The sequence below is a fragment of the Equus przewalskii genome, chromosome 11 (assembly GCF_037783145.1).
Source record: "Equus przewalskii isolate Varuska chromosome 11, EquPr2, whole genome shotgun sequence".
NCBI classification, from domain to species: domain Eukaryota; kingdom Metazoa; phylum Chordata; class Mammalia; order Perissodactyla; family Equidae; genus Equus; species Equus przewalskii.
Genome location: NC_091841.1, coordinates 22,342,987 through 22,370,432, shown reverse-complemented (window position 1 = coordinate 22,370,432; position 27,446 = coordinate 22,342,987). Strand labels below are relative to the sequence as shown.

The 27,446-nt window shown below is 52.6% G+C and overlaps 1 protein-coding gene across 6 annotated transcripts; it reads left to right on the top strand.

Annotated features, from left to right (window-relative positions):
• Positions 1-37: 37 nt before the first annotated feature.
• On the top strand, positions 38-27,446 carry VPS37C (VPS37C subunit of ESCRT-I). 6 transcript variants are annotated; one of them, XM_070564055.1, is made up of 6 exons: positions 60-307; positions 1,215-1,264; positions 20,135-20,233; positions 23,310-23,481; positions 24,257-24,339; positions 25,097-27,446. In XM_070564055.1, the coding sequence occupies exons 2-6, from the start codon at positions 1,244-1,246 to the stop codon at positions 25,817-25,819; spliced, it is 1,098 nt and encodes a 365-aa protein (XP_070420156.1). In that variant the 5' UTR covers positions 60-307; positions 1,215-1,243; the 3' UTR covers positions 25,820-27,446. The 6 variants fall into 6 exon arrangements, with proteins under 6 accessions (XP_070420158.1, XP_070420156.1, XP_070420155.1 ...); XM_070564054.1 differs by having other exon boundaries at positions 234-307; positions 1,215-1,425; XM_070564058.1 differs by having other exon boundaries at positions 243-307; positions 1,215-1,365.

Below are 27,446 nucleotides of genomic sequence, written 5' to 3'. Positions count from 1 at the left end.
GGTGCCCTCCAGGGGGCGGGGCCAGAGGCCTGGGGGCGGGGCCGGGCGTCCACAGCGCGGGAGGGGTCCCGTGGGCCCTCCCGCGGGTGTGGTCCCAGGAGGCCGCGAGCGTGTGTGTTGCGGGGGTGGTCGGTGTCGTGGTGACTCAGGCCCGCGGGGCGCCCCGCGTGGGGCGGGCCTCGCCTCGCGCCCGGACGTTGGAGGGGGTCACATCCGGCGGGAGGGGGCGGGCCTCGCGGACCCGGAAGTGTGGGCGCGGGCTGTGGTTGAGCCCGCGGCGAGGTGGCGGCGGCGGCGGCCCGGGCAGGTGAGCGGGGCCCGGGGAGGGGCGAGGCCGGGCCGGGGTGGCGCCGGCGCGGGCTCCCGGCGCGCCCCCTCCTGCCCGCCTCCCCCCGGCGGAGGCCGGTGATTGGGCGCGAGGGGCGCGTGACTCCCGTCTGGGGCCGGCGCCCCTGCCGCTGGTGGTGGGAGGGAGGGAGGGAGGGAGCGGAGGGCGCGAGGCGCTGGCGGGGCCGCCCCGCCGGGCTCGACTCCAGCCACGCCTCACCCCTCACCGCCACCCTCCAACCTCCAGCACCTGAGTGTCCTGCTGGTCACAGTTCGAATGACGTTAGAGCCCGTTTGCACGTTGTACAGATGGGGAAACTGGCTTAAGAATGGACGCTGTCTTGCAAGGGGCACAGGGGGCTGGTAGCAGAGGAATGTTGCAGAGACTCTGGTCTTGAGTCCCTGGCCTGTGCCCTTTCCCCAGGCAGTGAGAGGATGGGGCTGTCAGCCTTGGCTCTGTTCTTATCCTTTTTACTGAACCCAGGCTTGGGCTGCCCAGTATCACTGAGCGTTCCCTATCCCTGGACCTGCTGGGTACAAAGGGCATTGGGGTGTGTGTGTGACATGTGTGTATAGATATGTGTCCTGTATATGCCCCGTCCTTCTCATTTCCTCCCCGCAGCTGGTGAGGTGCTTATTTCCCCTCTTTATGGCTGGGGGAAGGAGTTACCTGGGGCTATGCTGTGAATTTCTGGAAGAATTGACTGTAAACACCTCAGTGTTTTTTCAGCTCCACAGTGTCAGGGCTCACTCACCCTAGAAATGTCCACCTTTAGCTCTGGAAACTTCACAGACTCCCTTCCCGTTGCTTCAGCAGTATCCCAGTAATCCTCTTGCTGACTCAGGCCTTTTCCACCCCCTTCATTGCCTCCCTGCCTCTCATCCAGGAGTTCCGGTTCCTACTGGTGCACCCAAGATGCTGCCACCTGACTCTCAGGTCTGTGACCATCGGCCCTAGAGCTGGAGGTGGTGGTGACTGAGGGATTCCGGAAGGAAAGACTTTTCTTTGGCTCTTGTCCAAAGCTGAACTCTGCACAGGTCCAAACTCTTTGTGTCTGGATGGAAGTGAGGACGTGGGGTGAAGTACTGGACCCTGAAGTGAGAATCTTTGTCCTTGACAGTCAGAGTGCCCAGAAAAGCTTTTTTCCTAGATTATCTCAGGAATCTGGCTTGGTGCCTTTGTAACTTCCATTAGGTAGAAAATTTTCGCTGTAGACTTCTTCTGGGCAGCTTCTGGTGGCTGTTTTGGGGGGAGCGATGGCTCTGATTTCTTGTTTGGCTGCCGTGTGCAAGGGGCTTAGTGAACATACTGAAATCAGAGAACATGTCAAGGTAGATGGGGATCCCGTTTCACAGGTGAAAAGATAGTGGTAGAGATGTTAGATAATTTGGCTAGGGTCACATGGCCAGGGAGTGGCCGAGTCGGGATTTTTAACCCAGTAGTCTCATTTCAAAGCTCATGTACTTGCTGGACCTTAAGAATCATCTGTGATGCTGACCCACACCTCTGGAGAGTTTTGCTTAGACTGCCTGGTGGGGTCCCAGGGATCTGTGTTTTTAACACGTGCCCTGAGTGATTCTTATTGTAGGGCAAGTTTGGGAAGCACTGCCTTAGGAATTTGTGGATTTCCTGAGCTTGGAAGTGAGATTATTTCCGCGGATTCTTATTTTCTTTTTGCTTGTTGCTGTGAAATATGCTAATCTGACATAAATCTGCCATTAAAAGGGCACAGGGGTAACTAGCCATGTGAATCATCGATGGACGCTGTTGGCCAGTACTAGCTGGGTTTTTCCAGACTGACATAATCAAGTCATTGGAGACCTGATTTTAATCCAATTAGATCTCTGTTGTTCAGAAATTCTGGTCGTTTCTGCTCAGAGTCTGGAGTTTTCAGAAGGTTCCAGATTGTGCCTGGATAGTTGCCCCATAACAGAGAGATCTCTGTAATGGCAACTATTCTTGAGGTTTGGGGAGCTTTAAAGTCATGTTGACTTAGCAGGTGCTCCCTCCATTGCATTTCTCTCCCCTTGACTAGTTTATGTGAAAGACTTGAGCAAATACCAAACAGGTTTGTCATGATTTAGCTGGGGCTGGCAAGTGGAGCCCCTGGGGCTTAGGATGGGCCAGAGAGGAGAGAGAAGGAGACTCAGACATGAACATCAAACAGACAACCTGCAGCAGGTAATGCCAAGCACTGAAGACATATAAGTACTCTCGGAACCACTGCTAGTTTATCTGCTCCCCCCTCAGCAGGATTACAAGTAGTAAAAGAGGCCAAGTCAGCAATATAGTATGACTTTATTCTCTTTCTGTCCAGTAAAGATTGGTTTCTAATTTAATCTCTTTGTAAACAGAAGGTGTACTTTGTGTGCTTTGAATTGTTTTAATTTACTGAGAATTGTTTTATGGCCCAGGATACGGTCTACCTTGGTGAATGTTCTGTGAGCCCCTGAGAATAATGTTTTCTGCTGTTGTTGAGTGGAGAGTTCTGTAAATGTCAATCAGGTCAAGTTGGTTGGCAGTGCTGTTCGAGTCTTCTGTGTCCTTACTGCTTTTCTATCTACTTGTTCCATCAGTAATTGAAAGAGGGGCATTGAAACTTCTGACTATAATTGTGGATTTGTCCACTTCTCCTTGTAGTTTTATCAGGTTTTGCTTTATGTGTTTTGAAGCTCTGTTATTAATACATAAGCATTTTGGAGTGTTATGTTCTTAGGATAAATTGACCTTCTTTACCATGAAATGACCCTTTTAATCCCTAGTAATATGTTTTGCTCTGAAATCTGCTTTGTCTCATATTAATATAGCCAATCCAACTTGTAAAAAATTAGTGTTAGTGGATTGTTAGCCAGAATATATAAAGAACTCCTACAACTCAATAACAAAAAACAACATGATTAAAATGGCCAAAGGACTTGACTAGACATTTCTGCAGAGAAGATACACAAATGACCAATCAGCACGTGAAGATATTCAGCATGGCTAGTCATTGGGGAAGTGTGAATCAAAATGACAATGAGATTCCACTTCACACCTGTTAGGATGGCCATTATGGAAAAAACCAGAAGTGCTGGCAAGAATGTGTGGAAATTAGAACTGTTGGAATGTAAAATGCACAGCTGCTGTGGAAAACAGTATGGCAGTTCCTCCAAAAATTAAACGTAGAATCACCGTATGATCCAGGAATTCCACTTCTGAGTATATGCCCTGAAGAAGTATAAGCAAAGACTCAAACATGTATTTGTACACCCATGTTCATGGCAGCATTATTCGCAAGAGCCAAAAGGTGAAAGCAACCCAAGTGTCCATTGATGGATGAATGGATAAACAAAATGTGGTACATACATGCTATAGAGTATTTAGCTTTAAAAGGAAGAAAATTTTGACATATGCTACAACATGGATGAAAATTGAAGAAATAATGCTAAGTGAAACAAGCCAGCCTCAAGAGGACAAGTATTGCATGATTCCTTTTATATAAGCTTCCTAGAGTAGTTAAATTCATAGACACAGGAAGAAGAATGGTGATTGCCAGGGGCTGGGGGTAGGGAGGAGTGGGGAGTTAATGTTTAATGGGTACAGAGTTTCATTTTGGGATGATAAGAAAATTCTGGAGGTGGACAGTGGTGATGGTTGTACAACAGTGTAAATATGCTTAATGTCACAAAACTGTACACTTAACAATGGTTAAAATGGTAAATTTTATGTATGTTTGCCTCATACTACAATTAAAAAAATGGATAGGGATTTAAAAAATTAGCAGTAGCATGGTGTATCTTTTTACATTCTTTTAAACTATTTGTGTGTTTATATTTAAAGTGGATTTCTTATAGGTAGCATATAGATGGGTTTTGCATTTTGTAAAGTTCAGTCCTCTAATCTCTGCCTTTTAATTGTGATGTTTAGACCATTTACGTTTAATATGATTATGAGTGTACAGTCATGTGTCACTTAACAGCGGGGATATGTTCTTAGAAATAGGTGGTTTTGTTGTTGTGTGAACATCATAGAGTGCACTTACACAAACCTAGATGGTATAGCCTACCACACACCTAGGCTGTGTGGTACTAATTGTGTGGGACCACTGTTGTATCTGTGGTTTGTTGTTGACCAGAACACCTTATGCAGTGCGTGACTGCAGCTGGGTTTAACTCTGTCATCTTGCAGTTTATTTTCAATCTGTACCATGTTCTTTCTTCCCATTTCCATTTTTTCCTCATCTCTTTGGGACTGACTAATTTTTATGATTCCGTTTTGTTTCTTTTCTTAGTTTACTAGCTATAACTCATTTTTTTTTTAGTGGTTGCTTTAAGATTCATAGTATGTATCTTTAACTTGTCAAAGTCTGTCACCAAGTGATTTATACCACTTTAGATATAGTATAAGAACCTAATAATAGTATATTTTCATTTCCTCCCTCCTGGCCTTTGTGTGTTGTCACACATTTCACTTCTACATATGTTATAGATCCCATAATGCATTGTTGTTATTTTTGCTTTAATTAGTCAATTATTTTGTGTAGAGATTGAAAAGAAAAGAAAAGATGTTTTCTATTTACTTACGTGTTTCCCATTTGTGGTGCTCTTCATTCCTCCATGTGGATCCAGATTTCCACTTTGTTTTGTGCTCTTTCTGCCTTGAGGACTTTTTTTTTTCTTTTTAACATTTCTTGTAGTGCTAGTCTGTTGGCGATGAATTCTTTCAGCTTTTGAATGTCTGAGAAAGTCTGTTGTGCCTTTGTTTTTGAAAGGTATTTTCCCTGGCTGTCGAATTCTAGGTTGACTAATTTTTCTTTCAACTATTTAGGATGTGGTTCCAGTGTCTTCTGGCTTACATTGTTTCATTCAAGTCATCTGCTGTCACTTTTGTTCTTCTGTTTGTAAAGTGTCTTTTTTCCTTATGGCTGCTTTTATCACTGGTTTCAAACAATTTAATTATGATGTGCCTGATGTAGTTTTCTTTGTGTTTCTTGTGCTTGGGTTAACTGAGTTCTGTGGGTTTATAGCTGTCATCAAATTTGGAAATTTTTCAGCAAGTAATTCTTCAGATGTTTTCTCTCTTCTTTGGGGACTCCATTACACATATATTAGGATGCTTGAAGCTGTTCCACATCCACTCATTTCTCGATGATTGGGGTATTTTTTTATGTTTTCCATGTCTCTATTTTCCATGCTCAGTCTTTCCTTTAGCTTCTTGAATACATGGAATATGGTTGTAGTAACCATTTTAATGTCATTGCCTGCTAATTCTCTTATCTATATTTCTGAGTCTGTTTTTGTGGATTGGTTTTCTTCCTCATAATGGGTCATATTTTCTTGCTTCTTTGTGTGTCCGATAATTTTTGATAGGACGTCAGATGTTGCAAATTTTTCCCTGTTGGGTGCTGGATATTTTGTATTTCTGTAAATATTCTTAGCATTGTTTTGGGACACTGTTAAGTTACTTGGAAACAATTTGATCCTTTAAAGGCTCGCCCTTAAGCTTTGTTAGTTGGGATCAGAACAGCTTTTAGACCAGGGTTAATTTTTCCCCGCTTGTAAGGCAATACCCTCTTCACTGCTCTCCTGATGTCCTGTGAATTATGAGGCTTTTCTGCTCTGCCTAGTGGAGACACAAATTGTTCTTGGTTCAATTTGAGGTCCAAGGATTGTGTCTCTACTCCTGATCAGTACTGTCAACTCTCAGCTGAAAATGGGAGGGGGCCCTCTGCAGATTTCCAGCATTCTCTCTTTGTGTGGCTCTCTCCTCTCTGGTGTTTGGCCCTGTGAACTCTGGCTGCCTTGGCCTCCCGACTCGCTCTCCCCAACTTGGGGAGGCTGTCGGCCTCCGCCTGCTTACCCCTTGCCTGTGCCATGGCCTGGAAGCTCCCTCTGGGCAGTATTCTGGGGCAATTATAGAGCTTACCGTGTTTGTTCCCCTCCTCAGGAATCTCTCCTGTGCTGTCTGATGTCTGAAACTGTTGTTTCATTTATTTTGTCTGGATCTTTGGTTGGTTGAGGCAGGAGAGTAAATCTGGGCCCTGCTTCTCTGTGTTGGCTGGGAGCAGAAGTCACTGTCGGGATGCTCATTGAGTGCCTTGTGTGTGCTGGGCACTGACCTGGGTGCTGGGGTGCAGACTCAGCTGGGTGTGTGCTGTGCCCTTGAGGAGCTCACGTCCTTGCCAGAGGTACATGTGATTCCTACATAGTACATGCTAGGGGTGCTTACAGAGCGCCAGGGGAGGGCAGGATGAATTCTTTGAGAGAAGGAGCAGGGGACGCTTCCCAGAGGAGCTGGTAATTGCAGGACAGGCTGGCTTTTTCAAGCTGGAGAAGGCGTAGGGAAGAGTATTCTGGGCAGAGGGAACAGCAAGAGCAAAGGCAGAGCAGCAGAGCTGGGGCCTCCTTGAGGGCAGGATCCCTGTCGTGTTGATCTTTACATAGATGCGGAGAATTTGCCAAGTGATCAGAAGTGTGTTTGTTCTGGGAATAGTAGTTAGAACAGAAAGCATCAGGGTAGAGTGAACAGCTCATGGGGGAGCGGAGGGAGATCTAGCTGGAAAGGGAGGTTTGGGGTCAGCTGGTACAGGGCCTTGAATGCCAAGGCAAGAAACGCAAGATTTTGAATGTTATACCAAAGCACTGGGGAGCTATGGAAAGTTTTAAGCAGGGACGTGCGAGCTCTGACTGTGTTCTCTAGAGATTACTGGGCTGTGTGGAAGAGGGTTGGAATGAGGTGGGCAGCTGCTGGAGAGGCTGATTCAGAGCAGACATTGTACAGCAGCGTGAAAATGAGTCCAGAGCTCAGTGCAGCTGCTGATAACAGCGCTGCCACCTTCTACCTGGTTGATAATGGCCTTCGTGGGTTCTTACCTGAGTCAAGAGCAGACTGGAGAAGCCTCTGGCCTGATTTCTCTTTTTCTGTGGTATGCTGTTGCCCTCAACACACCTGCCTGCGTCTACTGGACCCCGAAGTGCATGGGGTCAGACATCACTGGCAGGAGTAGGGTCTACAGCTACCCCACCACGTACCAGCCTAGGATAGCTCCACATCAGCGAGAACACTGAGTCCCATCCTTTGGACTTTGAATAGATACACCTTGAGTGACCCCAGACAGACTCCTGGATATTTGTCCTGAGTGAGTCTTGGCCTTGACCTTAATCTTGATCCTTCCTAAAGGGATGGTTGAAGCTGCCAGCTCAGCTTGCTCAGGGCAGATTAGAAGGTGTGGGGTGGGGGTTGGGGCTGTCAGCTGCAGATAGAGATCCTTTCCTTTTTGTTGTTGTTTTCCTCCCCAAAGACCCAGGATATGGTTGTATATCCTGGTTGTAGGTCATTTTAATTCTTCTATGTGGGACGCCACACAGCATGGCTTGATGAGTGGTGTGTAGGTCTGCACCCAGCATCTGAACCAGCGAACCCAGGGCCACTGAAGTGGAGCATGCTAACTTAACCGCTATGTCACCGGGCCCGCCCCAGAGATCCCTCCCATCATTGCAACAGTTGGGACAAAGGAGAAACAAATGAAAGTTTGGTGTGAAGTAGCTTAGCATGGTTTTCAAGTCAGAGCCATGGACCAGAGAAGGAAGAGGCTTTGCTAACAGGCTGGGTGTGTTTTACTGTCAGGAAGTTTCAAAAATGGTCTGCTTATTAAGTAACCTGTTTCTTGGCCATCATGTCAATTGGAAGCTGAAAGCTATTGATCTGAGTTACGTCCAGCCCTTGGAGTTGTGTCGCTCTGTTGACTCGTGTGGTCTGAGAAGGAATCTCCGTTCCCTCCCCTTAGTGTCCCCATGGGAAGTGCTTGAGTCGCAGAGGGAGGAGTGGATTGAGTGCGTGAGGAAAATCATGACCATTTATTGAGCCCACCCTGAGAGCCAGGCATTAGATTTTCTGGGCACTAACTCATTTCATCCTTGCGAAAGCCCTGTGTTATAGAAGAAACCGAGGTATGGAGAGATCGTCACCTGCTCCCTAGCCAGTGGCGACCGAGAGCTCAGGGCTGTCTGCCTTCCAGACTCTGAGCCTGTGATCCTTGGGCTTCTCCTGCAGGGCTGAATCGGAAGGAGGCACTGTTCCTGGTGCCATGGGGAGACCTGGGGCTCCAGGTCCGTATGCGCACAGCCGAGGAGCATGTCCTTTCTCCTGAGGGCTGGTAAAGGAGAGTGTCTAGGACAGTGTTATGCTGGCTTCTGAACATAAACAGGCCCTATTCTTTAGGAGTCTGCTTGAAAGATATCAGTGATAACGACCACTTAGTAAGTTTGTATCCGGAGTGAGGCACTGTGTTTCCTGGCCGTGGCCTTGACTGAGCGGCAGCGTGGTGCCGTGGTGAAGAGCGTGACCCCAAGGCTGGACACCTCGGGTGAAACTCAGACTGTGCCGTTTCCTTGCAAGGAGACTATGGGCTGGCACCAGGCTTCTCCTCCACCCAGTTTTCTCGGCTGTAAACTCAGGAAAGGCGGAGGCTCTACAGCGGCGAAGGCCCCTGTGAACATGGGCTGAGCTGCTGCAGGAGGAGTGCCTAGAACATGCTCTCCATGTTAGCCGTGGTGACTATCATCACCCATCTCGTACCAGCGGGACAGTGAGGCTTAGCAGGGAACTGAGCGGTAGGTGGGAAAGCCCGGTTCCCCCTGCCCTCAAGCACTCCCCAGCTCTACTGCCCCTGCCTCTGCCCGGAATTCTCTTCCTGTATCTTCTCCATCCTTCAAATGTCAGCTCCTCTGTGCCGCTTTCCTTCCTCCTTCTCCCGAAGGCTTCATCCTGCCCTCCCGTGTGCGCTCTGAGTGCCATGTAGCAGTTACCCCGCAGAGCCCTCCCTCCCTCTGGGCCCTGTCGCAGCTGAAAGAGAGTGGAGGAGGGGGCTGGCGGGGCGGAGGGGTTGGGATCAGCCGAGGTGAGGGGTTAGGGCTGTGGTGTTCAACTGTGTTCCTGGAAGGTGCCTGGGGGGCCGCTTGAGGCCTGGGGGAGGCTGAGCTATGAGAGCAGATCTCTCTTCCTGTGCCCCTGCGCCCAGAGCATGGCCTCTGTGCTCTGTTCTGTGCACTGGGGGTTTGGGGCAATGTTTCATTTGGAAAAAACCCAAAAATGTTCTCCTTTAAAAAAAAAGCTGAAAAGGTGTAGGAAAACAACAGAGGCAGGCACCGCAGGCTAGTACGACGAGGGGGTGGGGGCCGGCATGTCCTGACAGCACGTAGTTGGCTGCAGGGAGATAAGGGGACAGGGAGGGAGGGACGAGTGGGGGAGAGATGACTAGTTGAGGGAAGGCGGAGGGAGTGGGCAACAGTGTTTAAAAAAAATTTAATCCAGATGGTTGTAAGGAAGAGACACTGGAGGTGGGAAGACCCATTGGGAGTCTGTAGAAGGACAGGGATGGACGCACTGAAAAGACTTTGGGGTGACAGATGGAAACTAGACTTTCGGGGGTGAACACGATGCAATCCGTACAGAAGCTGAAATATGATGATATACACCTGAAATTTACACAGTGTTATAAACCAATGCGACCTCAATAAAATAATTTAAAACATATTCTCACTGTAAACAAGTTTCAAAATATACGCAAAATATAGGAAATAATAACAATAGTACCCTGTAAATGTGAAAGAAAAGACTTTGGAGAAATGACTAGATAAAACCTGGTGGTTGGACATCAGAGATGAGGGAGACCCACACATCCGAGATGGCCTGGAGGATTAGAAAGGAGGGTGGAAGCTCAGGGTGCTGTTGGAAATGGGGTTTGGGAGGGTCATCTAGTTTGGGGAGAAAAATAGGTGATGAGCGTGCCTCCTGCCTTTGGCAGAGTAAATGGGCTCCCGTTCCTGGGTCGTCTCATTTGGGGGCCTGCCTCTGGGCGAAGAGGGGTGAGATGGAGTTATTCAGTGGACTGGAGGAGCATTCAGTCGTGAAGTAAATATTTATGTAAAGATGACAATTTCCTTCAAAAAGCCTTGTCCTGAGAGGTTGCACATTCCTTCTATAGATATATGGGCGTCCTAATATTTGAGGGCCTTGTTCAGATGGGTTTGGAGCCTGTTGCAGAAAGCCACCCCTTTGCATCCCTCCGGGACCTGCACTTGCAGAGCGCACCCACACAGAGCCTCGCTGGGGGCCTGGCGAGGTTGCCAGGCAGCATTTTCCCGCAATAAGGTGTGAGTGTGTGCGTTTTTCTATCACCTCCAGAGGTTATCTTGTTGAATTCTCATTAAATCCTTACACACCCCCATGATGTGGGTAGTATTATTGCCATTTTACCAATAAGAAACAGAATCAGAAAGGCTGCATAATTTCCCCAAGGTCCTATAGCTAGGAAAAGGTCAAACTGGGATTTGAATCCAGGAGCATTTGGCTCTAAAGCTGTGAACTCTTTCTGCTACCTTTGGGGCTCCGCAGGGATCTCCACCCAACCCCAGAAATTCCTGAGAAAGAATGGAAACTAAAATAGTGCCCCTTCTGGGGCTTACACACTGACTTTTCAAGTTGTGGGACAGGTAGTTTGCTGTTCTGGGCCAGGCGAGAAATGCATGATGCTTTGATTTGTTTTCATTAACTCCTGGGGCAAGTCAGGTGATGGAACAGGCTGATGACTTGGTTGCACCGCCAGAATCATTCTGGGAAAAGAAAATTCAATCAAGTCAGCAAATATTTCCTCATTAAGCAGCAGGGTTAGGAAAGTTTCTAAGGCAACAGGAGGGGTGGGATGGAGTTCCACATAACGCGTGCAGGTTGCTATGGTAACAACTGCTTATGCTATCATAGGTGGATGTAGGAAACTGAAGGCCTTTAAGACTCTTCTTGCCGTGTGATTTCAGGCGTGAAGTAGCTGCCAAGGCAGTGTTGGCTGGTAACGGTGAGGGGAGTGATGGAAGCAGCCTGCCCGGTCCCTAACAGTTCCCTGTTATGATTCAATGACAGCAGCATGTATTTTGCTTAACTCAATATTGAGCCCCAGGGGTGTCAAGAGTCACCTGTAATCATATGATTACCCTCCAACAGGCAGAATAATTAATATTTGCTCAGTGCTCAGGAGCTTGCAAAGCCCTCTCTGAGAGGCCCACAATCCCCAAGGTGGGATTATCAGCCCATTTTCCAGATAAGGAGACAGGTTAAGACAGGTTGTGATCAAAGTCACAAGCTAAAGAGCTGTGGAGCCAAAGTGCAAACCCGGGGCATCTGTCCCCAGACTGTGCTTTTCTCCTCTGTGCCCTGTGGGAGAGAGCTGGCATTAACTATTCAGACGAAGGCAGGGGCCGAGGGGCGCCACAGGCCGTCTCTAAGACCAGCATGCCTTACTCTGATCTGAGCCCCCTCATGCTTAGAAAATGCTGCATTTTGCTCTCTTTTCTTTTTTTTTTTTTTTTCCAAGTTTATCCTTGCAAAGGAGCTGGTGTCAGTGGAAACTGTTTTGGGGCTGAACCGTCCTGGCAGAGATTCTCATTGAATAAGAGCCATCGATATGTTGCTTTTTGAAAAAAATTTTTTTTTTCTGATTAAGGACCCATGTGAGGGCTGCTCTAAGTTGGAGCCCTTCCTGATGTCCCCTCTCCCCGGTGACATTCTGCAGCCTCCCCCTGGGGAGTGGCGGGAAAGGGCAGCGCCTCTGACCTAAACCCACCGGGGTGGAGAGCGGTTGCCTTTCGGCCTCACTATCTCCCGCTAGATCTTGTTCCCCGTGTTTCAGGCATGTGAGATCGATTTCATCAAGATCAAGATAGAAAGTAGTGGAAACAAGTTGAGACCTAGAGATGCAAGCAGCAGGGGCCAGTGGCCCGAGGCCTCCTTTTCCCAGCACCATATTATGTAGATTGCAAAGGCCCGGGGGCCACACGGAAACCTGCTTTCTTGGGTCTGGTTGGTGCTGTGCCAGCTCTGTCAGCCCCCACGCTCAGTGCTCTGTGGCAGAAGGTGGGCTCCAGGGCTCCTGTAAAGTGTCTTTGTCACCTCTCCCCTCTGCCCTCCAGCCTTTCCTGTGGCATCTGTCCTGTCGCACAGCACGCGTCTCTCGTGGAGGATGCAGTATTGATTTCAGGTTACAAACCACAGCCCGCCCAGTGTTCTTTCCAACTTTGAATTGACTACCAAAATGTAAAGATGGGGCGATGGCACATCGATCTGGACTTCTAGCCTTCCTTGGAGACCTGGCAGGTGCGGCAAAGCTGGGCGGCCCTCCTACCTCCAGGAAGTGCAGGAGCTGCACTGGAGGACACACTCCCTTGGATGACCAGCAGCTGGGGCTCTGATGCACCTGCTTGGCCCTTGAAGGCTTCGGAGTTTGTCACCTGTGGTGGAGGTGAAAGCTGCAGAGGAGACAAGACGAGAAAACAACAAGACGGAAAGCCTTTTCCCTTTTAGGGGTTGTTAGCATGGAAGCTGTGACACACTCGTCTTGATGGGGGGAACATGATTAGCGCATGCGCTGCCTTCCCACCTTGTCTGATCTCCTGTGAGTTGATGGTATTGCCCCCAAAAAGAGGTGTTGTCTGGCTGTACCTGTGAATGCTGTGCAGGTGCCTGCCTGCCAGCCTTCCCCTCCCGTCTTCAGCCACCGATAACGCAGTGGCTCCATGCGGGCCCTGCTATCACCTGCCCCAGGCCCTCTGACTTGTCCCAGCATGAGCAAGCCTTGCTCCCACAGCTGTCCACCTCCCCATCCTTACTCCCCTGTCCCCAGCTCTGTTACGGCCCCTCTCATCTGTCTTCACCATGATTTGTGAAGTTTTTTGCCTTTTAAAACCAGAGTTCCTAGACATTTAACATCCGTTTTTATATGATAAGGCTCTGTCTGGCACATAGTGAGAACTCAGTGAATATTTATTTATCCCCTCTGCCCCCATTTATCTCCCTCCCTTTATCTGGGGCCTGGTTCAGTTCTTGGCATGTAGTCGTTGTTCATGAAACATGTCTTCAGTGAAGGTGTGAAGAAGTGAATGGAGGCGTGGAGACGTGGAGGAAGCCCTTTTCTCACATTCCTGTGGCTTGATGACTTGTCCTCAGCTGGCTGCCTGCTTCTTTCCCTCCCGCCTTTGTCCATTTTCCACCAACATTCCTGTGAGCTGTCTGCGTGCCAGAGTATGTGGGGGACAAGACATGCTCCTGGCCTTCAAGGGGCCTACTTTTCTCACCTCAGCTCTTCTCTCCTGTCCCCTCCCCACGAACAGCAGACACCCCCCAGACATACCCAGCATCCTCCTGGGCATCTTGGTAAGAGGAAGGGGGTCTGGGTTGGGGCCCAGGTGCTGAGAGGTGAGACATTGGACTTCTCAGGCCTTCCAGAAACAAAGTCCATGGACTCGGAGTCCCCAAATGACTTCTCATTGATCCCCAGTTGTCTGCAGTGTGACATCCCTGGTGGTTGTGACCACTTTGAGAAGCGCTGGTTTGGATTTTTCTGCCTCACCAGGTGACCGGGAGACAGAACAGTGATGGTGGCAGATGCCCAGACTTCGGGGGCACCTGCTTTGTGGGCCTTGGGCACAGTATTGTCCTGTTCTCCCCTCCTTTTCCAAATTACGGACCCAGAGAAGTGCTTGTTTTCAGCCTCACTGGGTGGCTCTGGATCAGGTGACATCTCCGTGACTTCTGAAAGGAAGGCAATAGTAACTTCCAGGGGTGGGTGATGCCGTGATAAATCTCACAAGACAGCACTTGCTGGCCCCGGCCTGAGATGTCCAAGGGTGAGGATGTGAGCCACATCCAGCGGGGAGCCAGGGACCAAGGGACTGGGACGATCCTCTTGCTTGTGTGGGCTCACAATCTCTGCATCTGGACAACCTCATGACTGACCCACGCTCATCGCTCCCTGGTGCTGGGCAGAGCAGGTGGGCCAGAGGTGCTGGTGAAATTAAATCAGCAGAGATGAGAAGGGACTCAGGCCTCTGGGGTTTGACCCCAACAGCTTACAGGCCCTTGGGCAATACCCTTGCTGTTTCTTTCTGGGCTTCATTTCATCTCTGCAATAGGGGTAATTAAGCCCTGTGTTCACTTTACTTACTAGAGTGATTATGTAAATTAATGGGAGAGTTTGCAAAGGGCTTTCATCGCAGAAGAAAGAAGCCATGTGACCATTAGAGATTGTTTACCCATTTTACAGGTTAGGAAAATTGAGTCCCTCAAAAGAATGTTCAGCACATTTGGGGTGGGATCCTGAGCACACCTCGTTCTGGAAGAAACGGACACGTGTGGCCCTTACGTGGGCCAGTAGCTCCTTGTGAAGGCGTGAGAGGAGGCGGCTGGGCGGCTGGGTGGGTGGAGCCTGGTGGAAGGAGCAGCAGGCCGGGGTTGGGGCTCCTGGGTCTGGGCCCATCTTCTGTCCCCAGAGGCAAGTTACATGCCACTGTGCCTTAACTTCACCACCTGTGCAGTGGGCACGGTAGAACTGAGAGGGATGTTGAATTAGAAACCGGAAAAGGTAGAGTTAGAAGAAAAATGCCACAGCCCACAGCTCACCGTGGCCAATTACATTTCAGCTCAAAACTTGCTGCGTGAAAAGAGGCCCCTTCCCAGTGTTATTGAGGGCATCCGCATATGTACGCAGGCAACCTGAGAGCTCACTCTGATGGCTGACGTGTCTATGACGTGGAGGTGTTTCGTTACCTGAAGCTCTCGAGGCATTTAAAATATGCCTGACCTCTTCTGAAGTCTGCAGTGAAAGGGAACTGACACAGGAGAGGGCCCACGCGGCCGAGATGTTTCTCTTCTGAATTTTGGAGTGGTCATCTTTCCCAATCAGGGGGTGGTCGTGGTAGTGATTACTGATGGGAGCTAATATTCCCTCTTCCTGTCCCTTCCATCTCCCGTGTTCCAGAAGACTTTCGTGGGTGCCAGGCCTCCGAGGGAGGTTGGGGGGTGACCTCAGCACCTAAGCACATGCCGCCCAAGACTGGCCTGCACGTTCCCACGAAGAATGGAATCCTGTGCCCCAGCCAGGACCGTGTTCTGGGGGCCTGATGCCAGGGAGAGGGGGTCTAATTAGGAGAGCTGTGTGATTCATTCATTGGCCACTTTGGGGAAAATTCTTGCTGTCTAGAAGACAGTGTGATTATTTGGGTCACCAAGGAGATATTACAGGGATTTTTGCCACAGGGAGTTCAAGGCCATCAGACAGAGCCAGGTGTGGGGCTTTAGGATCCAGAGGGAGGTCATCGTTTGGGAGAACGGTTGGAGGGGAACGGATCTGAGGAGGCCTTGTGTGATGGTGCAGTGGGGCCACACGCTTCAGTGCACCCTAGAGTTATCTGGGGAGCTCACTTGCTTATTTGCATTTTGATTGGCTGCCATTCTTTATGAAACACAGGAAAGTCTCCTTTCTTGCTAAATATCTACAGTCCCTTATTACCAAACTTTGATGGCAAGTTACCCAAGTTACCTTTACCTCCTTGGTGTGCTGCTGTCCCTGTCCCCTGGGAAAGCAGCAGCCGCCTCATGCAGCTTTTAGCAACATCGGCCCCCGCTCTGTGTGACCTGGGGCTTTCATGTCCGTGGGGAGGGGCCGGGGCAACTTGGCTTTCACAGACTCATCCATTGAACACCCACATTCACTACAAGTTCAAGAAAGATGGACATGCACACGAGGTCCACAGAGGTGTCAGCAGTACCCTTTGTCAGCCCCAGCGGGACGACGATTCAGAGTGTCGTAAACTACATGAATGTTTCACAAAGATTTTCTCCTGGTGAATTTCCTGTAATCAAAAAGTTTCCCTTTTTAGGGAAAAAAAAAGTGGGCGGTGAGGGCAAGCCTGTTAGGGAAGCTGTCTCAGTTGCCTGTAGGGTGGGTCCTGCTCAGGTAAGCTCCCAGTGCCTTCTGGGCCGCGGGGCTGACCCTCAGCCTGACCCTGGCTCCATCCGTCTTGTGGCGTGTGGGCCTCCTGGCCTGTTAGAAGGCTGACGTAGCATTCATGCCCTTCGTGTCAATCTCCCCGTGGCCTTGGCCTGGGCTTGGGCTGTCTTCTCCGGAGCTGTAGGCTCGATGTTCTGCTGTTTGGTCTTGTCACTGTGCTGGCCACCTCTGACGCTGCCTCACTTGGTCGTGCGCATTGATGTGGGGCTGCAGATCTGGAGCTTGAATCGGGGAGAGAAAGACCTCTGTCCCACTGTGCCTACACAAGCCAAGCCATAGGCATCCAGAGGGACATACATTCAGGGTCCTGGCAGTGACTCACTCAGTGGGGACCACACTAGGGCGTAGAGCCCCTGCACTCTAATGCTGCCTCTGCAAGCACTGGTTGTCAGATCCTTTCCTCTCCTGGGGTCTTTGCTTTTCCTCTTTCTGATGAGGCCACGCCCACCTGAATTGCCCCAGCGTGCAGGAGGAAGGGCAGAGTAAGAGAATAGGTGCCAAGCTAGCCTGACCCCGGTAGCTTGGTTAAAATGAAGCTTCATTAGAAGTTACACGAAGAACCCTGGAGACTGAAGTTCTGGATCTGGAGGAGGATGTAGGACCCTGGCTTTGAACAAGGACTCCAGTGATTCTGGTGCATGCAGTGAGAAAGCCCCTGGACTGGTTAAGGCACTGCCACCTCCTAGCCCGTGACCTTGGCGCCTCTCTCAGCCTCCTCTGTGAGATGGGACAATAGCGACCCTGTGTAAGGTAGTTGTGAGGGTCTTCATCACGGCAAATACGTAGTGTTTTGTTTTATAGATGGAGAAACTGAGGCACAAAGAGATTAACTAACACAGCCAGTAAGTGGCAGAGCCAGGATTCAAACCCAGGCAGTCCAGCCCCAGAGTCCATTCTCCTAACATCTAGGCCAGTGACTCTCAAAGTGCGTTCCAGGGACCCCTGGGGGTGTCTGAGACCCTTTCAGGCCATCGCTGAGGTCAGAACGATTTTCACAATCTAGCACATTATTTTCCTTTTTGACTCTTTCTCGAACGAGTGTCCCAGGGAGTTTTCAGAGGCTACAAAGCACATCATTCTGGAGGCTAGTGCTTGTGCTTGGTTATTCTTGTGTTTTAAAAATTTCCCACTTTAATTTCTAATACAGTAAATAGCGATAGCTAACATCCACATAAGGGAAAACTCTTTGGGGTCGTCAGTAATGTTAGGAGTGAAAGGTGTCCTGAGCCCAAAATCCCTGCCACCTGCTCTCGAGGCTGTGCTGCCTCCAACAGGGTACTGGTGGAGCATGGAGCGCGATGCCACCCCTGGTGAGTCGTTGTGCAGAGGTGGTGCCCGTCCTAGGGGATCGGGGATCAGCTCAGGGCTCTCCCGGGGGGTGCAGGGAAACCTCCCGAGTGAGAGGCACATCTGGACCTGCCGGGGCCTTCGCAGATGGCACTGCCAACCGTGCTGTTTGTGCATAGTCAGCCAGCTGCCCACGCTGGACCGTCCATCCTCAGCCCAGGGGTATCTCTGTGTACAGCCCTAACGCAGGAGCGAGCAGGCACCCTGCTCTGTGGCAGGTCCCTCCCTGGGCGCAGCCGGGCTGGGCACTGCTACTGCTGAGGCCCAGCAAGTTCTCAGCTGAGCTGTACTGGAGGCCTTAGTAACAAGGAATTTCTGTGGTGTTGGAGTTTTCTGCCAGCGTTTGTTCTGGGCCAGGCCTCAAGCTAAGCCAATGCTTGGCCTGCGTTATCTCATTGAAGCTTGCACCAACCCGTTTCATAGATGAAGAGCCTGAGGCTCAGGGAGGTTCCACTTGTGTGAGGTCCCAGAGCTGGTAAGTGGTAGGGCTGGGGGCTCAGACTAGGTCTTTCTGACCGAGTGCATGCCCTAACATGTTTTACATCTTCAGAGTGTTGCTGTGTTCCTGCTGCTCGTCGGCTCGTGACCAACTCACTTGATTTGCCTCTGGGGTTCTTCTCCTTCCCAGGGCCTGTGCAGTCTGCTCTTCCCCAGCCGCAGCAGGGTGAGGTGTGGACAGAGTGCAGGTTTGAATTTTGATTGCCATTTGCTAACCTTTCTGATCCCCAGATCGTGGTCCCCCTGCAGGATTAGGACAGACAGCACGTGTAAAACACACGCTGCCATGCTCAAGCATGGGACTAACAAGGAGCTGTCATCTTTCTCAGCATCTGGCCCAGATCAGCTGCATCAGCGTCTGCAGGAGACTGTGGATTTCTGGGCCACACCCTGGCTCCCTGCCGCAGAGCTCTATGGGTGGGGTTGGGGCACCTGCGTTTTCAGCACATGGGCCCCCCCCCCCCGGCACATACCAGACCTGGACATTCCTAGCCTTAGAGGTTGGGGGTACATTCAACCCTCAGAAAATAACAGATAGTGGTGGTGACCCTGTTTGGACAGTTCTTTATCAGTAAGGGGACCATATAATTTCTTGCCTGAACTGGGACACTTTTCTTCTTTTTTTTTTTTTTTCGAGGAAGATTAGCCCTGAGCTAACATCTGCCACCGATCTTCCTCTTTTTGCTGAGGAACACTGGCCCTGAGCCAACATCCGTGCCCATCTTCCTCTGCTTTTTATGTGGGCTGCCTACCACAGCATGGCTAGACAAGTGGTGCACAGGTCTGCACCAGGGATCCGAACCAGCGAAACCCATGCTGCCGAAGTGGAACATTCGAGCTTAACCGCTGTGCTACCAGGCAGACCCCTGAACTGGGACACTTTTGAGCATGAAAAGGGGCACCATTAGTAGCCACACTGGGACCTGAGGAGTAAACTAGGACTTTCCTGGAAAATGGGGGCTTGTGGTCACTATTTATCCGTTCTCTTTTCATCTTTCTGATGACTCTAGGAGATGCCCTTCCCTTTTGATTACAGATGGGGAAACGGAGACCCGGAGAAGGTTGCTTCTGGCCACACAGCTCTAACCCTGGTCCTTGATTCCACAGTGCCATCTTGGCTGAGTCATTGGTGCCAGCTCACTCAAGCAGAGCACTGATGCGGGGAGCATAGGGTACTCCAGATTTCTGTAGTGTTGGAATCTTTTAAGAACTAACGTGACCTTGATAATGAGAAAAACCTACATTAAGGCTGTAAAACGCACATCTAGAAAAGATAAAAACATTGCATCCTGCCAGCAGAAAGGAAGTGAGTCCTGGGTATGTTTGTGCTGCCTCTTCTCGGTCCCTGGGGCTGCCTCCTGGGGCCTGGCTGTGACCCTTCTGTCACGCAGATGATGGATCGATGTCCCTCTGGGCAGGGTGACAGGGAAAGGAATGCTGAAACCAGCTCTTCTGTCAGACCAGACCTTCTATTCGGGTCAGTCAATTTCTTCTGATCGCCTGAAGGGCCAGTTTGGTGATTTTTTTTTGTTCTCTGGCAAGGAGCCGTGCATGTGACAGTCCGTGTTTGTGGCCTGTGGAGAGGACTACAGTGCAGAGAATTCTTAAGGGAAACCCGCAGTGGTCAGTGCACTAAACATAGCAATCGGCGACACGCTTGAGCCTGGGATGTTGAAGCTGCAGAGCCCGTGTGCGAAGCTCGGGTGTATTTCTGGTTCAGACAGAAATAGATGCCTTCCAGAGGGTGTGCTGGCATCAGAGCTGGGAGGCGGCCTCGGGCCAGACTTAGTCTCTGTCCCTGGGCCTGGCACTCGCCTCCTGCCCTTTCCTGTCTGCTCCTTGGGGAGCTTCATCTAGCACCGCAAGGGATCTCGGTTTTGCCTCTGGCTGTCAAGTGCTTTCACATATCCTGCTTTCGTGGTTTGGGGAGAAGGAGCCGCTCCTTGGTCTCCCTGGGGACAGGGCATGGGTGGGGTGGCCGGAATGTGCTCAGTGGGACTCTTGTCCCTCCTTGAGCCTCCCTGTGGGGTGGAAGCATCGACAGAAAACTCAAGTTTGTCTTTGACAGATAGAATATTTGGACTTGGGGGTCCCTCCCCGCCGAGCTGCCTCCTCCTCACCTCAGTGTCATTCTCTGTTCACAGGGAAAGATGGAGACGCTGAAAGATAAGACCCTGGAGGAGCTGGAGGAGATGCAGAATGACCCGGAGGCCATTGACCGGCTGGCCCAGGAGTCCCCAGAGGTAGAGGAAGGCTGTCATTGGGCCAAAGAAAGGCCAGCAGATGGGACTGAAGATGCCCTTCTTAAGGACACTGGCTTGTTGGGACTTGGGGCCAGCTTCATCTCCTTTTTCTGTGGCCTTCACCCTGGATCCAGCCAGAGGAATCCCCGAGGTCTCAGTCCAGTTCCTGGGCCCTCTGGGAGTTCCAGGGGGCAGTGCTAGAGCGTCTGTGCCCCCACATGAACTCAGGCTCCTGGTGCCTCCCAGGGAGCCCCCATGAGTTGTCCCGGCTTGAATCTGGAGGCCCTTCCTAAAAGCACTGGTACTGTCCCCAGGGGCCTCATCTGGCCCTGCATCTCCAGGAGGGCCATTCTTGGGCTGGGATACAGGCTCATCTCCTGTTTGATCCCGTTTCCCATCATAACTGGCCCCTGATCATCTCAGCTCCTCATCATAGTCCTCCTGGAGTGGTATAACCCTCCTGAACGTACAGAGCTTTACTATAAAGGGCTTTCCCTGCCTCCACGTCTCCTCAAACTGCGACTCCCCTGCGAGCTAGGAGAGGTCAGGAAACTGGATGTGGCCACAGAGCTGGCTGGACCCACAGTCACGCCTTGAGTGGCTGCCACGTGGCCACTGCCCTGGAAGCTGCTGCCTGCGGCCCCTAGGCTAGGGAGAGACTCAAACCCAAATAATGCCAAGCTCATTTGATTCCCATTTGGAATATGTTTTTATTTCTGCTGACGAACAGCTATGATGTGTCTCTTTTGTGCATTTACAATATGCTACCAAAAAAAGGAGGCCACCCCACCCAGTTCCTCCTGCTTCCCAGAGCACGTCCCTCTCTGTGACGGGCATGCACAGCGTGCATGCACTCCCCTGCTCGTGTTCTCTCTGCCCCGCGCCGTCCCTCCGCCCAAATGAGCAGTCTGTGCTGGGGCTGTGGGAGACGGAGCGTGGGGCAGGGCGTGAGGGAGGCCCAGGGACTCAGTGTGGCCTGTCCTGCCGCCCTGAGCTCGTTCAGCAAGGACATGACGCAAAGCTTGTCTTGGTTAAGCTCTAAGGCCGACTGAAATGGTTAATTAGGCCTTGAGCCCTGCCGGGGCCTGGCTCAGCACACGTCCTCGCTCCTTCATCTTCCGTTCTGCATCTGTCACATAGGAAGCACCGAGTGCTTCTTGAATCTTCCAAGGTCTGCTCTTGAGTGCACAACACTTTGCAGAAGCAAGCCTTGACATAATTTAGTTAGTGGACTTCCAAGCATAGCAGGCTGATCGGATCTGTGGCAAAGCACAGGATTTTGGGAAACGTAAGCAGGAACGACCGCTCGGGCAAAAGGCAGCTTGAATTCTGTGCTGAGCAGCTGTGCCTGACTGATGGATTTGAGTTCTCTGAGGGGAAAAACACGCCTGGGACCAGACGAAGTGAAGTAGGGCGAGCTGCTTAGACCTAGAACCCCGTGGACAAGGGTCCCCTGTGGCTGGGAGGCATCAAGTCTTTGCGGGACTCCGAGGCAGGATGGGAGCTCATTAGTTTGGGATGTGGGCATTCTTTGGAGGAAAGAGTTAGTGGGAACATCTCTCCATGTAGGAGAGTGGATGGGGGGTCGAGGCAGGCAGGTGGGGTGTTAGAACTCTCTTGTGGACCTCTTGTAAATGACTGATGGATGGCTTCATAGTGAGGCCCTAGTGGAGAAAGACTGGGGAGGCTGTCGGGAGATGGAGCAGAAATGGGTAGGACAAGGTGTAGGGGAAAGTGAAAGAGCGTAGGTTTATTGGTTAAGACCCAGGGAAAAGGCAGTGGGTGTATGAAGAGGCTACGCCCACTGGGGAGCCGTGGGGCCCCCAAGGGGCAGCTGAGGCCCTCAGACCTCCCACTCTGTGGCAGCCACATGAGAGAAGAAGAGCTTTCTTGCTAATAAACATGAGATCGAGAGTCCCCGGTGTTGACATCCCTGAGTCAGTGTGCTTGCTGAGTGGCTGCAGAGGGTGTGTGTGGCCAGCAGCTCTGTCTGGGGAGGAGGTAGCTGGGGCATCCGTCTTCCCAGCCTGGAGCATGAAGTGCAGGCTCGGGACCCTGTGACTGGGGATCTGCACTGGGGCAGGCCTCCCCGAAGCCCCTTCCTCCGGGATGCCCAGTCTGCGTCTAGTTAGGGACAAGCCAGTCGTCACGTGCTGCCCATGGTGGAGAGGCTGCCTGGTGGCTCCTGCGTGGAAGCTGGTCATGCTGGGCTATGCCCCATGCCCTGCCGTGGCTGCTGGGTCCTCTCCTCTGCCACATGGTGCTGTTGGTGTAGTGTCCCCACTGTCTCAGGGTGGTGGGTGTGACCCTCCCTGGCACGTGGATGGGCCTTCAGGTCCTAGCAGGTGGGGAATGATTCCCGTGGCTGCCGCCGCACCAGTGATGACAACAAAGGACCCAGCTGAGGGCAAAGTGCTGCTCAGCTGGGGGAGGTGCTTTCCGTGGGTGTGTCCAGGCGTGAGGGCTGGCATTAGGGCTTCTGGTGCCCACAGATCGCCTGTGTTGCTGGGAGTCCTCTGCCAACTGTGGGGACTGCCCTCCAGTTCTTGGGGGCCCCTCTGTTAGCTCATCTGCACAGCTTCTCTGCAGGACACACATGTGGCCTGGGAGGCAGGGGCACGTCTCTCCCGAGTCAGCCTCACGATCTGGTCCCTGGCTTTCTCCCCACTCAGAGTAACTTTGTTTGGCGCCTCACTGTGCGTCTGGCCTGTGGTCTGGCTGGGCTGCCTTAGTCCACCTCAGGGTAGGCCTCACAACTCTGAGTCTTGGGGAGAAGTGGTTGGGACTTTTGGTCACTTTTCTCCTAGACAGCATCTGATTCTCTGCACAGCCCCTGGTGGGCCCGGCCCCTGTTCATCATGTGGCCTCGGGCAACCTGTGAACCACACAGGCTGTTGGACTGATTTGGGGGGGTGCCTGGGTTAGAGGGCTTTGCTCAGAGTTTGAATGCAGGTCTATCTGACTCCAGCTGAGGCTGAGTATTACCTGGTCCCACTATGGGGAGCTATGAGTCCCAGAAGCCCCTGGTCCAGCCTGCCATGAGGTGGTTCTTACAGTAAGTGTCCTGCTCTTTTAGGTCCAGGACCTGCAGCTGGAACGAGAGATGGCACTGGCCACCAACCGGAGCCTGGCCGAGCAGAACCTGGAGTTCCAGGGTCCCCTGGAGATCAGCCGCTCAAACCTCTCGGACAAGTACCAGGAGCTCCGGAAGCTCGTGGAGCGGTGCCAGGAGCAGAAGGCAAAGCTAGGTAGGGCTGGCCGGCCCCCGGGAGCGTGCTCTGAGGGGCTCCTCTGTTCAGTCAGGGTCTGCATTCAAGGTTGGACTTGGGAGAGCTGCTGGAACGGCATGGAAGGACAGATTCCCTCTCCATTCCCCGGGACAGGACAGGGCCAGCAGTTCCTGAGGGTCACCTTGTCCCCAGCCCTGTGCTAAGTGCTCTATGTACATTTTTTCACAACAGACAGATAAGGGTTGGCACACTGTTGCTCATCTCATTTCATGGATGAGAAAAGTGAGGCTCAGAGAGATTCAAGAACTTGGCCCGGGTTACACAGCTAGATGGAGGTGGAGCTGGGATCTGAATCCAAGAGCCTCGTGTCACCTCGGCCAGCTCGGCTTCTGCTCTTGACAGAGCTACTCTGGGCCCTCTGTGTCCGGGACCGGCCGTCTGTGGAGGTGGGAGGGCTGTCCTGGTCTTGACGGTGAGAACTTGATGCTCTGACTAGGGAAGTAACTTTCCCCGTGAGGCAGAACAGGGTCGGGGTTGGTCTGTGGGCCCCGAAGCCTGAGTCCTCTTCAGCCTCCCAGGCCGCTGTCGGGCAGACGGGTTAGCCAAGGCCTGGGCTTCGCTCCTGTCTGCTCAGGAAGGCAACCTGAGGGAACTAGGCCAAAGGGGGCTCTGCAGCAGCCCCCAGGGCCTCAGTGCACAGAGGACCCCCCGAGAGCCTTGGGTGAGACCTCGGCCCCCAGCCCTGAGTTGAGAGGCACTTGTGAAATGTCCCCCTTTCTGGCCTCCCTTCCAGAGAAATTTTCGTCAGCACTGCAGCCGGCGACCTTGTTGGACCTTCTGCAGATCGAGGGCATGAAGATTGAAGAAGAGTCGGAGGTGAGACAGCCGTTGACATGCCCTCTTCTTGGAGTAGTGTCAGCCGCTGCAGCAGGAGCCTGTCGTGAGCACTGTGTGTCACGAAGTGTGAGACAAGGGCACTTTGGGAAATGGCAGAGATGAATGACGCTTTTAGTCCCATGGGAGGCCCTTTGGGAAGCAGATGACCGGAAGCCGGTCTTACCAGCTAAAGCAGAAATCAACAGCTGAGGGCATGGCTACAGGCAGCTGGCAGACCTAGGTGCAGGGCAGTGTGGCAGCCCTCGAGGCCTGAAGCCAGCCCCCAGCCCCCTCCGCTCCTGGGACTGCCTGGGATCTTTCCTGCTTCCCTCTGGGCATCTCCTCGGTCTCTGGACAGACTGGCCCTCTCTACTTCTCTGTGCTCTGGGTGGAAGAAACGTGCAGGTCCTCCCAGCCCTGGGCTGGCCTGCGCTCCTCCGGTTATTCAGCACGTGCGTGCAGTAGCCCCGGTGGGCCTGGCCCGATGCCAGGGGTGGGGGACAGCAGTGACCATGACAGACAGTGCCTGCCCTGCAGGAGCTGACGTTCTGGTGAGGGAGACAGAATAAATAAACGAGCCTGTATATGTCAGCAGTAATACAGGCTGCAAAGAGAAGTTCCCAAATGGGGGCCAGAGAAGGCAGGGAGCACCTGAGGCGAGAGGATGGGGGAGGGCGCAGCTGATCTTTGATCCAGGGGACATGGGTGGCCTTGATCCTAGCAGGCCCCTGGTGTCACCGGACCTTATGTCTTCCAGGCCATGGCTGAGAAGTTCCTGGAGGGCGAGGTGCCCCTGGAAACGTTCCTGGAGAACTTTTCATCCATGAGGATGCTGTCTCATCTGCGCCGGGTTCGCGTGGAGAAGCTCCAGGAAGTGTTGAGGAAGCCCAGAGCTTCCCAGGAGCCCGCTGGGGACGCCCCTCCTCCCCGCCCGCCACCCCCACCTCGCCCCGTCCCCCAGGCGACACCCCCTCTGGCCGAAGAGCACCTGCCACCGCCGCTGCAGCCATCTGCCGTGCCTCCCTACCCTTTGCCCTACAGCCCGTCTCCTGGCCTGCCCGGGGGCCCCACCGCCCAAGGCGCGCTCCCGCCGGCCCCCTTCCCTGTGGTGTCGCAGCCCTCCTTCTCCTTCAGTGTGCCCCCATACCCATCAGCCCAGCCAGGACCCAGGGCTGCTGCCGGCTACTCCTGGTCCCCACAGAGGATCACGCCGCCCCGGCCAGGGTATCCCGTGGGCCCCTCTGGTGCCGCTGGCCCCGGGTACCCGGTGGCGGGGAGCCAGGTCCCCAGTCCTGGTTATCCTCAACAGACCCCCTACCTCTCAACAGGAGGGAGACCTCCTTACCCAACGCAGCCCCCACTCCCGAGCTTCCCAGGCCAGCCCCGGCCCTCAGGCCCCTCTCAGCCGCCCTATCCCCCCGGGCCCGCCCCTCCCTATGGGTTCCCCCCACCTCAGGGTCCTGCCTGGCCTGGGTACTAAGCAGGTCCTGGCCCTGGGCCCCTCCACACTTCCACCTGTACCACAAGGTTTGGCTCGCCCACTGCTGAGATTCGAGGTTAAATTGGAAGTGGAGTTGGCCCTCGCTGTGGACTTGTGTCGGCATACGGGGGCCTTGGGAGGACCTGGCTGGGAGCACGCAGGCCCAGAAAGGCCCCGGGCAGTGTGACTGGCTTGGCTGCACCAGATGTCACGGCCCATACTGGCCTCCCCCGGGAAGGGAATGCCTCCTTTCAGTGACTGGCTTTTGCCTTTCCAGTGCTGGCCAGGCGCGGCGTCCGGGACCTCCCGTGGGTGTGAGCGAGCCAGTATGTGTGTTTGTGGACATCTCGTGCCTGCGCTCACGGGCATCTGAGCCAAATGTAGCATTGTCTCCGCGGTACGGTGGCCGGGTCTCCGGGTCCTGCTCACCCCTCTCTCTCCCCAGGATTTGGCAGATTCCGCATGGTGCCCATGCCAAGGAATGCAGCCCTTCGTGTCTATCGGGTCCATTCAGGGGTGGCCTGCCCCGCACGCCATGGCTGGGGTTGGATCAAAGGGAGAAAGCAGAGTTAGGAAAAACACTTAATGACTTCGAAGTCACGTAAAGCCATAATTGAACTCTCATAGGCTGCTGTCGGATAAACTTGTCCTGTGTGCTGGTTTGAACGAGAGCAGCAGAGCCAGCACAGGGAGAAGGCGGGGACTGAGAAGGTGGGCCCCACACCTGGCTGGCGCCAGTTGGAGAATCCGGGGGGCCACTGAGGACCCTCTGGCTGGAGAGGAGGGAGCAACTCTGGCCCAGGAGATTGTGGCCACACTGGGGCTCATTTAGGAGCGGAGGGCAGTCACCTCCCTGCCACCCCCTCTTCTCTGGGGCCCTCCGCTTCCGGTTGACTTCTTTGAGGCCAGCCCCCTCCGTCCACTCCTTTAGTGCCTTGTGTCTCATTCACAGCAGTCCCCTCCCTCATCCCCTTCCTCTGGCTCCCTTGATGTAACTCTCCCTGCCCCCAGTGTCTCTCCTAAGACAGACATCTAAAGATGCCCTAACAGTGACCTCCCAGTGGTGCTTTCCAGAACACCATCACTCTGTTGGAGTCCATTTCTTTGCATCTCTCTTGTCTTCAGAATGTAAAGGGCAGGGATTGTGACTCCATGACACGTGTAGCCCCCAGCACGTTGGGGGGTTAAGCGTGTTCACTTATAAAAATGACAATAGACCAAAGGGGGTGTGATGAGCGAAGCATTAACTAGGTGGTTCCAGGCGTGAACCAGGTCTCAAGGGCAGACCCTGGAGCTGCTATTGGTTAGAAGTCATATGTGCCTTGAAATGTCCACTATTTGAGTACCCAGCACCAGGTGGGCCTGGGGTGTTGGGGGCCAACAAGGAAACTCGACCTTCTGGTGCCTGCCCCCTCCCCGGCCCGTGTGCCATCAGTGGGTGTGTGTGCGCGTGACAAGATGCTCCATTAGCGCTGTCGGTTCCTTGCCAATTGTGTTGCTTCTCGTAAGTTATTTATAAAGAGAAATCACTAATGGACTCTACTGGCTCGAGCGCTTTTGAACTGGATGAAGGATCGCCCGTCTGTTTGTATAATTAATTGCCATAATAAACTTTGATGAGTTACAA